The sequence below is a fragment of the Eumetopias jubatus genome, unplaced genomic scaffold (genome assembly GCF_037043125.1).
Source record: "Eumetopias jubatus isolate StellerSeaLion01/CBP00866 unplaced genomic scaffold, mEumJub1_p1.0 scaffold_4, whole genome shotgun sequence".
NCBI lineage: Eukaryota > Metazoa > Chordata > Mammalia > Carnivora > Otariidae > Eumetopias > Eumetopias jubatus.
Window position 1 is genome coordinate 99,820,293 of NW_028274810.1, and position 12,888 is coordinate 99,833,180.

The 12,888-nt window shown below is 44.1% G+C and overlaps 1 protein-coding gene across 1 annotated transcript in view; it reads right to left on the minus strand.

Moving 5' to 3' along the window:
• Positions 1–12,888, minus strand: part of UBE4B (ubiquitination factor E4B) — a 128,815-nt gene that overhangs the window by 78,257 nt on the left and 37,670 nt on the right. The window contains exon 2 of the mRNA XM_028108147.2: positions 9,695–9,881. Coding sequence (XP_027963948.1) covers positions 9,695–9,881 — 187 coding nt within the window. The remainder of the gene's footprint in view (positions 1–9,694; positions 9,882–12,888) is intronic.

Genomic DNA, 12,888 nt, shown 5'->3' on the forward strand with positions numbered 1-12,888 from the left:
GAAAATAGCAACAGTTCTACTTTCTTTCCAATTTGGATGCTTTTTTTCCCCCCCCAACTGCTCTGGTTAGGACTTCCAAAACTATATTGAATAAAAGTGGCAATAATGGGCAACCTTCTTTTGTTCATAATCTTGGAGGAGAAGCTTTTGACTTTTCACCACTGAGTGTAACATTAGCTGTGGACTTAGCATACATGGCCTTTATTATATTGAGGTATACTTCCTCTGTACCCACTTTTGTTGAGAGTTTTTCTCATGAATGGATGTTGAGCGGTTATTCTGAAAGCTCATGATTTTTACCCTTCGTTTTGTTAATGTGGTGCATCACCCTGATTGGTGTGCAGACATTGAACCCTCCCTGGGTCCCTGAAATAAATCCCACATGATGACAGTGTGTATACGATCCTTTAATGTACTGTTGATTTTGGTTAACTAATATTTTGTCGAGGATTTTTACACCTATATTCATCGGGGATACTGGTCTACAATTTTCTTTTCCTGTGGTGTTCTTTTCTGATTTTGGCATCAGGGTAGTGGCTGGCCTCATTAAATGAGTTTGGAAGTGTTCCCTCCTCCTCTTTTTTTTTTTTTTTTGGAAGAGTTTGAGAAGGATCGGTATTAATTCTTTGAACTCACCAGTGAAGCTGTTTGGCCCTGGACTTTTGTTTGTTGGGAGGTGTTTGATTAATGACTCAATCTCCTCACTAGTAATCAGTCCATTCAGATTTTCTATTTTTTTCATGACTCAGTTTTAGAAGGCTGTATGTCAAAACATTAATTTTTTTTTAAGATTTTATTTATTTATTTGTCAGAGTGAGAGAAAGAGCACAAGCAGGGGGAGTGACAGGCAGAGGGTGAGGGAGAAGCAGGCTCCCCGCTGAGCAAGGAGCCCCACGCGGGACTCGATCCCAGGACCCTGGGATCATGACCTGAGCCGAAGAGAGACGCTTAACTGACCAAGCCACCCAAGAGTCCCCAAAACATTAATTTTTCTTAAACACACTCCCTCAGACTCCAATTGGGAGACTGGAGACAGATGGCGAGACAAAGTGCCAGCATATTCGCAAATCAAAAACAGAGAATTACTTCCTGGACATATACCTACTACGAGCTCAACAGATAGAAGAGAAATATAAGACAGCTTTATTCAGAGTTTTCAATCTAGTTAGGAAAACAAGATAAATGCACACAAAACTAAGAATGGCTTGTGCAGCACGATTCCTAAGGGTTATCAGTGTCTGCTTTGAGTATCATGGTGACTAGAACAGGAGCAGAGATGCTCTGAAAACAGAACATGGAGTGAAATCAAAGGAGGCTTGATCACAGAGGACTCTGAAAGTTCTTGGACTACATTATAGTGACAAACATGGAGACAAAGAAGACTTCTGAGCAGGTGACATGTCTGACCTCTCCTACTAAGCCATAAATTCCCCAAGAGACAGGAAGTACATTTTATGGAAACCACTCTCACACACTATTGACCTCTGAGCCCTCCCGAGACTTGAAAGCATGACCTAAGCAGTGAAAGCAGTAGTGTCATAATGTTCATGTCCCATGGAGTCAGATGCAACAGAAGTTCAAGGACCAGGTTAGCCTAAACGGGGACAGAGGAGGAGAAGAAAGGGACCAACCCCAGATCGAGACAGGAAGCTGATTCCCAGAGCTACATACCTCTCACTAACAAGCTGTCGGCACTTTTTCCAGACTCACAAAGTAAGTATCATGACCCTAGGAATAATGCTATATAATACAGCCCATTATAATAATGCAGCCAGCCCAATATATAGAACATCCTGCCCCTCTGGTGGCCAAAATACATGTAAAATATACCCCCCTTGGATGACCAAAGAGCCACTCCAGTGAGATGAAATAGTCATGCGGGTATAAGACACATCTGTCACAACTAAAGCAAAAAGGATTTCAACCACCGCCAGGAGCCTCCCGAGCCCTGCAGTCTGCGAGGGGTCCCAATGCAGCCCTCTGGCCCTGGAATTTCTGCCTGAGCCTCTGCCCCCAGCTCGCTTCTCACTCAACCTCAAGCCCTCTTCCCTGCCCTCTCCCAAGCTGCAGACCAAGTTGAAACAATAGGGCTTCTTTCTGAAGGAAAAAAAAATGTAAATACTGGATTAGCAATCAAGGATAGGATGAAAGGTTCTAATTTTGTCATTGCTAATAGCATTCTTAGCCAAAGACAATTAACTATAAAAGTGTGATTTTGCGGGCGCCTGGGTGGCTCAGCCGTTAAGCTTCTGCCTTCGGCTCAGGTCATGATCCCGGGGTCCTGGGATCGAGCCCCACATCGGGCTCCCTGCTCAGCGGGAAGCCTGCTTCTCCCTCTCCCACTCCCCCTGCTGTGTTCCCTCTCTTGCTGTGTCTCTGTCAAATAAATAAAATCTTTAAAAAAAAAGAAAAGAAAAAGAGTGTGATTTTGCTGAAATTTCTACAAATGTACTGCTATTTAATAATGACGTTCAGTATCAGAACCGGAGAAGGAACTGAAGAGGATGGCACCATCACAGGCCTCGCATCAATCATCACCGGGCCCATTTCTGCCCTAGGACCTTTGCATCTGTTGTTCCTTCTGTCAGAAAAGAACACCCAACAGATAATCCCTTGGTTTGCTCCCCAGCTTCTTTCAGGCTTCTTTTGAAATGTCATCTTCTTAATGAGGCCTACCGTCGACTCTCTAACTGAAAATAGCTATGCCTTCATACCCTGGCAACATAATTCTCTAGTTTCTCCACAATAATTCTCATCACCTGATAGATTTTATGGTTTTTAAAAACTGTTTGTCTTCTCCCACGAGACTACAAGCAATGTGAGCTAGAAGAGAACCAAACAGACACGTGAGGGGATTTAAACAAATAGGTAGTAAATGAAAGTTGCATGAATTTACAGCATTCAGTAGATCACTGATAACAACCGATATAAAATGAAACGTAAAACAGATCATAAAACATGTCGAACAAATCTGGAGGGTCTAGAATAACAACTGTAATGGGATATGGAAGGATGTTCCCTATTTTCAGAAGTAATAATCCTGTGTTGTTGTTTTAAGGCAGAATTTTCAATCAGATAAATCCTTCAGTGAAAATTCTCCCAAATAGTTGACCACCACAAGCGGGAGTGTGGGGCAGAGAGAGACGACCCGTGGTCGAGCAGTGTCAGGTGTAGTGCGCGAGCCTCCGTGAGGACGTCTCCTCCTGCCGGACTAGGGGCCCTCTGACACCCCACATCTTGGCTGGCTTGCAGCCCTGGCTCCTAACACAGTGCCTAGCACACAGAAGGCATTAAACAAGTGTCCAAATGCATAAATGGAAGCAGGACGAAGATCATTTTCAAACATAAGAAGAATTTAGGTTAAATTATTAACTATGTTGAAGACTAGCAGGCAGAGGAAATGGCTTCTGTGTTTCTAATCCAAACCCTGGAACTAGCCCAGAAGCCAAACATATCATTTGGCTTCTTACTCATTCCAAACAGGCCCTGTCATTCATTTCTGCTCCCAGAGCAGAGGTGCTTTACAAGAGATGGAAACAGAATTTAGGGGGTTGAAATTATAGCAGCTGTTTGATTAGCTGCTAGATCTTTTATTTAAAGGATTTAACACAGAAGCACATAAATTACTATGCCACAATCTTTAAAAATATTGTGATAACTATATTTCTGTATCATTGGTTTCTATATCATTCGCATTTAAAAATATACTTTGAGATGCCGATCCAAGGCTTCATCAGTTTGCCAGGAGAACTCATGAAAAGACAACAGTCTTTTTTTTTTTTTTTAATATTCTATTTATTTATTTGACAGAGAGAGACACAGCGAGAGAGGGAACACAAGCAGGGGGAGTGGGAGAGGGAGAAGCAGGCTTCCCGCGGAGCAGGGAGCCCGATGCAGGGCTCGATCCTAGGACCCTGGGATCATGACCTGAGCCGAAGGCAGACGCTTAACAACTGAGCCATCCAGGAGCCCAAGACAACAGTCTTTTAAGAACTCCAGTTGGGGACACCTGGGTGGCTCAGTTGGTTAAGCGTCTGCCTTTGGCTCAGGACATTATCCCAGGATCCTGGGATCGAGTCCCACATCGGGCTCCTTGCACCGCGGGAAGCCTGCTTCTCCTTCTCCCTCTGCCTCTGCAGCTCCCCCTGCTTGTGTTCTCGCTCTCTCTCTGACAAATAAGTAAATAAAATCTTTAAAAAAAAAAGAACTCCAGCTGGATGGGCGCCTGGGTGGCTCAGTTGGTTAAGCAACTGCCTTCAGCTCAGGTCATGATCCCAGAGTCCTGGGATCGAGTCCCACATCGGGCTCCCTGCTCAGCGGGGAGTCTGCTTCTCCCTCTGACCCTACCCCCTCTTGGCTCGATCTCTCACTCTCTCTAATAAATAAATTAAATAAATAAATTAAAAAAAAAAAAAAAAGAACTCCGACTGGAGAGGGTAGAAAAGGTACCCAGGGAACTTGCTCCACTAGACCTGAGAATTCTGTCAAGATAAAACCAGCTGATAAAGGATTCACTGGGGAACTCTTGTGCAAGAAAGGCCACGTCTTCGGAGAGGTCAGGACAGCCAGGAAGGGTAAGGATTTCCTTGGATATATTGAAGATGTCGGAGGGGCGGACATCAAAGAGAACAGAAGGAAGAGAAGTATAATTTCAAAACAAGACTATAAAATTAAAACCATTCAAGGGGGTTAAGAATTTCCGAAGGCTGGCAATCACCAACCGATCTAAAGAGGGGGGAAGAAGTAAGAAAACCAGTTCATCCTCCCAAGAATTTAATAAGCAGAGATTCTTAAAAGGAAATGAAAGAACACCTTCTCCCGTACTGCACTGTAAGCTCTTCCAGGAAAGAAACGGAGCCTCACTCGTATTTGCATTCCCATGACTTAGCACTGGGTCTGGCCTGCTGTAGGCCCTAAATAAAAGCAGGCTGAACTGAAACATAAAAGCAACATAATCAATGATGACTGTAAAAAAGTGGCAATCAGCTGTAGGAAAAATACTACCCATACTTATAAAGTTTTCAGACAGGCAAAAGCAATGTCATATTAACAATGCAGCAAAAAAAAAAAAAAAAGAAAGAAAGAAAGAAAAGAAAAGAAAAAGAAATATCTGAGCATGATAAATGCAAAATTCAGAACAGCAATGGCCTGCTGGTGTGGGAGAGAGGTGTAGAGAGCCAGAGATTGCATCAGGGGTTCACAGGTGGTACTATGTCTCATGGATGTTATCTATCACGTTAAGTCCAGAATATTCTATAATAACTTTTTGGTAAAATTTTAGAAAAAAATAGGCTTAGGGATTTTTAAAATTCTGTTCAGAATGCCAAGAAAAGCAGAGAGACAGCTAGATCTGGTCAGGGTGCAAGAGTAAGCTTTCCCGCAGTGGGAAAGGAGGTCAGAGCCAAAACAGGCCCAGGTCATACACAGCCCCGGGTCAAGGTAAGGACTGTGACTTTCATTCTTTTTTTTTTTTTTTTTTGTGACTTTCATTCTTGAAGAGGCGGGGAGCTAATGGAGGGAGCCAACAGAAGACTGATGTGGCCCACCTTATGAGGTGCTTATTTTCTGTTTCGTTTAAACTTGTTTATTTAATAAATTCGTGAAAATTTGTTTATTCAACCTGCCAGGCACATAGCTAATAATATCTACCTAACTGTGATTATGAATAATGATGATTATGTGAGAAACATAATCAGGACTTCACAGCATAGAGGTGCACTGGCCAGAACTAACCATCTAGAGCTGCCCAAGTTTTCCAGTAGTTTGTGATGGCAACGTAACGAGCTTGCTGTGAAAAATAAGCCTGCTGTTATACAAGGTTGTACTTGTGCTTTAGTGGGACCCAGTCTGGTGCTACCCTAAGAGACAGCAGTTAGGCGGCCACTCCAATAATCCAGGCAAGATATGTTGGTGCCTTGGACCCCGCATTTGGACCACTCTTCGTTTTTGTAAATAAAGTTTTATTGAAACACAGCCACACTCATTATATATTGTCTATGGCTGCTTTTGTGCTACAGGGGCTGAAACGAATAGTTGTGACAGAGATTATACAGGCTGCAAAACCAAAAATATTACTACCTGGCCCTTTACAGAAAGTTTACTGACCCCTGATCTAGAATATGAGGTAAAAAGAAGAGGTAATGTTTTAGGCTTAAGCAACTAGAAAAAAAACAAGCTGCCATTTATTGAGATAGGATTCAAGAAGACAAGATGTGAGGAAATAGCAGGAGCTCAATTTTGGACGTGTTAACTGTGAGATGCTTCTTAGACGCTGCAGGAGTCTGAGGTTCAAGGAACAGTTCAGGGCTCAAGAGATCAACCTAGGGACCAGCAGCTTAGAGATAATACTTAAACCTGGGAAACCAGATAAAGTCAGTAAGGGAATCCACACAGATGGAAAGGCCAAAAGGTTAAATATTGAGCCCTAGACCCCTGACATTTACAGGTCAGAGAAATGAAAAAGAACCATACAGAGCAGCAAGAGGCAGACAGAGACAGGATGAAAGCCACGAGAGTGTGGAGCTCTGGAAGCCAAAGGAAGAAAGTGTTTCAAGAAGAGGGCCAAAGCCCCACCAACTGAGGCCAAGATGGTGACCGAGAGCAGGCCGCGGGAGGCCGCGGGAGGCCGCGGGAGGCCGCACTCGGCTGGATTCGGATCAGCAGTGGGTGCAAGGACAGAGCAGACAGAGGACGGGCAAGTCACTCCAGAGGCTCTGCTGTGACGCAGAGCCAGCGGGGTGGAAGCTGGCAGGGGAAATGAGACCAAGAGAGTTCCTTTTTATGTATTCCCATGATGGGAGAAGGAACAGCATGCATAACGACTGTTAAAAAAAAATAAAAGTTTTCCACTGGAGACAGAAAACCTGACGAAGCAGGAAAGATGGGAAGTGCCTGGGCAAAGGCTCTGAGTAGGACAGAGGAGGTGGGGAGGATCTGGGGACAGAATTCGGTCGGGGGTGGACGGTCCAAGCTTAACAAGAACCGGCCACACGTACAGGCGGGTGGGAGGCTGCGATGATGGGGAGCTTACAGACATCCCCTTTCACCTGTGTCTGTTTTCTCCATGAAACAGGAAGGCAGGCCATCAGCCCAGAGCTGCACGGAAAATGAGGTGCTGTCCACTGAAGGAGGAGGTTTGAAACGACCTGTGGAGCGGGGGAGTGAATGGGAAATACACTCTAACTACCTGCGAGAGTGTGCGACCACAAATCTGAAATGAGACAGATAGCATGGTTCTGGACTCTTCTCTAGTCCTGTCCCACAGCATGAGACAGGAAGGAGCCAGGAAATGGGATCTGAAACCAGGAGCACGGACGGGGTTGCCTGGCTGGCTCAGTCAGTAGGGCATGGAACTCTTGATCTCAGGGTTGTTGAGTTCAAGCCCCACACTGGGCGTACAGTTTATTAAAAATAAAATCTTTAGGTGCACCTGGGTGGCTCAGTCAGTTAAGCATCCAACTCTTAATTTCGGCTCAGGTCACAGTCTCAGGGTCGAGATGGAGTCCTGCGTCAGGCTCCGCGCTCAGCGAGGAATCCACTTGGGATTCTCTCTCTCCTTCTGCCCCTCCCTCTGCCTATGTGTGCATCCGCTCTCTCTAAAATAAATAAATAAATCTAATAAATAAATACATAAATAAAATCTTTATGAAACAAACCAGGAGCATGGTTTAACCAAGGAAGTAAGACGAAGTGAGAGGGAGGCAAGAGAGGAGTGACAATGAATGACTGTGGAATTTAAATGGGGAAAGGAGGGAAGTGGGGACCCCAGGGGAGGGAGAAGTGAAGAAAGTGGCGGGGGTGGGGGGAGGCAAAAAGCTGAAGGTGGGAGTCAGGAAGCCTCTGAGATGTAAAGGGCTAGAGCGTGACCACGGCCATGAGTAGCTGATGTCGGATGGAAGACAAGGTCACTAAGGGAAAGCAGCTCACAAAGTTAGAGGGCAGAGTCCGGGAGGGTCATCCACGTGGCTACTGAAATCACCATGAATCGTGACACAGGCAGTACTGGGGAGACAGTGGGCCGAATGAGGCAGGGAGAGCGGGTTCAGGGGATGGCTGCACCAAGGACCGGAGTGGGGAATACAGTCCGACGACGCCAAGTTCAAATCTATGTGCTCTTAGGGAGGGGGAAGAGTGGTCTAGAAGAAGAAACGAGAAAGCAACAGAGGAAGAGTGTAAATTCAGCGAGAGCCCCAAGGGGAAGGGCTGTCCAATGAGAAGGATTCTGCCAGGGACTGACCGTGAGCATTTCAGAACCGGGAGTGGGGGTGGGGGTGAGAGGTGTCTATAACAAGCCATACACAGATTAGAGACGGAGAGGTTAAGGGATGAGGACCTGGGAGACGCGGTGGCTGACATAAGCAGGAGAGGGCATGTGCTGTGATGATTCCTGGTGCTTCCCAAGAGGCACGGTGCTACGACCGGGTGCAATGACCATGTGCATGCGGAGCTCCGGTCTGCAGTCTGCCCACCGCTACTGCAGTGAGCTCTTCGGCCCCTCCCCATCCCACCAGCTCTCCCCCAACAATGTCCAGCATTCCAGGTGGGACCTGGTCGTGGTGAGACAAACGACACTGTCTCTAAGGAAAGGGTAAAAACCCAACTAGAGTCCCGAGCCCTTCCCCTACCGGAAGACCATCACGGCTTCTCAAAGGTGTACAGGGGAGACATTTCAGGCAAAGGCACTGTTTATTACTAACTGATGATGTGTCCTAAGCATCTCTCACTTTTATAATCAACAGAAGGATGTATAAGCTTTTATATTTACATGGGGAAGAGTCTACCATGATGCCTAACAAGAGCTATGGTAACAGAAACTCTGCAAATACTCTTAATTGACGAGTTACCTAGTTCAGAAAGACAGATCATGTGGAAGGCAACTAAGGGAGTGCTTTACATGACTGCAGAACTAACAATCATATTAAATTAGTCAATGACATGATGATGAAGAATGCAGATCTGAATGCACCTGCTTTTTCAAAATTAGAATCCTAATTATAATACTTATTATAATGGTAATGATTCTTATGTTCAGTAGAAAAGTTCACTTGATAAAAGAGAGATATTTTCAAATATACAGTATGCGTCGGTATCACTGTTTCCCAACAAAGACAGTCATGGATATCAACTGTGAGCCCATTAATTATAAAGAAAGAAATTTTCACAACAGTTATATAATTGTCAATGAGATAGCTATAAAACATACCATCAGATAAACTTTTATACCCTGAAAATTCAGAGAAAGAGTTACAAGACAATGTAAAATGAAGACAAGGAAATCCATAATTAGAGGCTTGTTATTTTGACCATTATTTCAATCTTGCATTTTCAGATGATTTTATCATAAAAGAAAAGCACCAACCAAACTCATAAAATCAGCTGAGCCAAATTAAGTCTTAATCGCCTTGCCATCAGAGATTAAGACCTGACCCTGTTTGAAACGAAGGATGAAAGTTATGGAAAGGAAAACAATTAGTTTTAACAGATCACCATCAAAATGAATAGAGATTAACAAAACACGGTATAATGATCTTAATCTTTTAAACTACTGCTTGCAGATTTTTTTTTGCTTGCAGGATTTTAAAAAGCTGCTATCCAATTCATTTTACCCTGTTGTGAAAACGTCACAACCATAAGTTTCCTAGAAAGCCATGACTGAAATTATAAACGTGTCCCAGGTATGAAGAGTAAAGCTTACCTGATGCACCTATTGGGGAGGTAGCTGGGGTCATGTTGTGGACATTGAGACCAAGGCTCTGGGAGGGGCCTGGGGCTGATGCTGCTATAGGAGGTCCCAGAGGGTTCTCCCTCTGGGGCGAGGTGAGCGGGGTGGTCGGCTGGGAGGTCTGTCCACCAGCAAGTCGTGCAAGGCGCCTCCGTCGGATCTACAAGAGGGAAGAAAAGACATTCTATAACTCAACCGCAGAAACACAATTCTGCCCAAGAACAACACTAACGTTGTCAGTAAGCATCGAAAACCACACCAGAGCTTAACAACTAAATATGCTTTGAGAAAAAAGGACTCATTCAAGACAAGTAATAACCTGGCATTCCAGTACTTTCACAAACTACCACCTCACTTTTTAAAAACTGCATCTTGGGGCGCCTGGGTGGCTCAGATGGTTAAGCGTCTGCCTTCAGCTCAGGTCACGATCCCAGGGTGCTGGGATCGAGCCCCGCATCCGGCTCCCTGCTCGGCGGGGAGCCTGCTTCTCCCTCTCCTTCTGCCTCTCCCCCTGCTCATGCTCTCTCTCTCTCTCTCTCTGTATCTCTGTGTCTCGAATGAATAAATAAAAAATCTTAAGAAAAAAACAAAAACTGCATCTTATTGCCTTACAATCCCTGTTAATCACACTTCCTTAACCGATTGCGTGAATCTGCCATAAACATGCTACACTTTTAAACACACCGAAGCTTGTTATTAAGATTTTATTTATTTATTTATTTGGCAAAGAGAGATACAGCGAGAGAGGGAACACAACAAATGGGGAGAGGAAGAGGGAGAAGCAGGCTTCCCGCCGAGCAGGGAGCCCGATGTGGGGCTCGATCCCAGGACCCTGGGATCATGACGTGAGCCGAAGGCAGACGCCCAACGACTGAGCCACCCAGGTGTCCCGAAGTTTGTTATTTTAATAAAACTACGTAACTTGGTTATTTTAAATATGTGAGATAGGTGAGCTGTTTGTGTGTGTGTGTGTGTGTGTGTGTGTGTGTGTGTGTGTTATTTTTTTTTTAAGAGAAGGTGGTGGGGGAAAGGGCAGAGGGAGAGGAGAGTGAAAATTCCAAGCAGGCTCCACACCAACGCAGAGCCCAGCGCAGGGCTCGATCTCACGACCCTCGAGATCATGACCTGAACAGAAATCAAGAGTCAGATACTCAACCGACTAAGCCACCCAGGTTCCCCTAAATAGGTGAGATTTTATTTTTTCACTTATTTTTTTATTAACATATAATGTATTATTTGTTTCAGGGGTACAGGTCTGTGAATCATCAGTCTTACACAATTCACAGCGCTCACCATAGCACATACCCTCCCCAATGTCCATCACCCAGCCACCCCATCCCTCCCACCCCCCTCCACCCCAGCAACCCTCAGTTTGTTTCCTGAGATTAAGAGTTTCTTGTGGTTTGTCTCCCTCTCTGGTTTCGTCTTGTTTCATTTTTTCCCTCCCTTCCCCTATGATCCTCTGTCTTGTTTCTCAAATAAATACCCAATTTAATTTACTAAAGCAAAAGTTTCAAAAGTAACAAACATTACACTAAGACACAAATTTTGCCATCACTTTCAGGTGCAAAGCAATTCAATTTGTCTTACTTAATTGCAATAAAAATATAATCTGCCACTTCTTCCTTATAATAATACCCCAGAGTTATCCAGTGATTACAAATATCTACCACAAAATCCCAGTGGATCCCAGAAATGTTTCCCTCACATTTTCATAATCATTAATTTATAACCAGGCAATAAACTCTCACTGACCACCTGCTGTCCCAGGCAGTGAGGACATCTAACTACTGTGAAAGGCTTCTGGCTCTACATAGGCATCAAAGAAGCAAACCAACTAGGCTGCTCCACTCATTCCTTTACAAATAAGGAAGATGAAAAAGTTAACCAATGACAAATGCTAACTGGGATGGACCTCATCTGAACTAAGAATCTGTCATTCTAACACTGCAAAAAATCTGCTCCTTTTATTCTTCACACAACCAAGGACCAAGGATTCTTGACCCCAAAGTTGAGAAGCCCACTCCTATGCCCCTGCTGCAAATACATCTATCAACGAACTTACACAAAATCCTCAAGTTGTCTGGTTGTTCATCTATCTACTTCACCAGATTAAAGCCCTTGAAGGAAAGATCAGGTCTTAATTATTAAAAATAAACACAGGAGCACCCAGCTGGCTCAGCTGGTTGGACATGCGACTCTTGATCTCAGAGTTGTGAGTTCAAGCCCCATGTTGGGGGCAGAGATTACAAATTAAAAAAATAATAATAAATTTAAAATAAACACTGATGTGGCACTTTGTCTTCTAGCAATGTTCTCAACACTTTATAAATCCATACTCATTTAACCCCTATAATGAGCCTCTGTGGGTACTTATGCCCATTTTATATATGAGCAAACTGAGGCCCAGAGGTTACATCCTTGCCTAATTAGTAAGTGGCAGAGCTGGAATGTAAGCTCATATAATCTGGCTCCAGGGCCTATGCCCTCACCACTAATCCAATGGTCTGGGGATCTCTGGGGATCTCCAAGACCCTTGCAGAGGGTATGCTGAGGCCAAAGCTATTTTTACAGTATCACTAAGACATCTGCCTCTTTCGCTCTCATTCTCAAGTGTCCAGTGGAGTTTTCCAGAGACTATGTGACATGTCATGTTGCAACAACTTAAATATGGAATTCAATATGAGAATTCAGCTGTATTCTAGCAAATCGGACATTTAAAAGACTTGCAGAAGTGAAGATAATGTCAACTTTTGTCACTAAACATGTTGTTTTGGAAAAGGTAGTTTTTTTCATTAAAGATATATTATTTATACTAACACACAATGTTTTTATTATTTTGTTCAGGTTTCTCACTTCTTATTTCTATTGTGGTAAATATCAATGAATAGAACCCACCTAAACAAAAGCTCTTTGAGATCTTCATGGTTTCATAAGAGCATAAAGGAGTCCTGAGACCAAACCTCTGAGAGCCAGACCGTCTTCTCCTATCCATCCTTACCTCCCTACTGTCAAGCATCACACCTGCTCTGTAACAGGTGCTCAGCGCTCCCTGACCTGAGCTGAACAGCGAACGGTGAAGGTCATCACAAATCATCCAACGGAGAAGTGGGATTGAGATGAAAAACCTCACTGAAAGAAATGACTGAAGTGTTCCATGAACACTT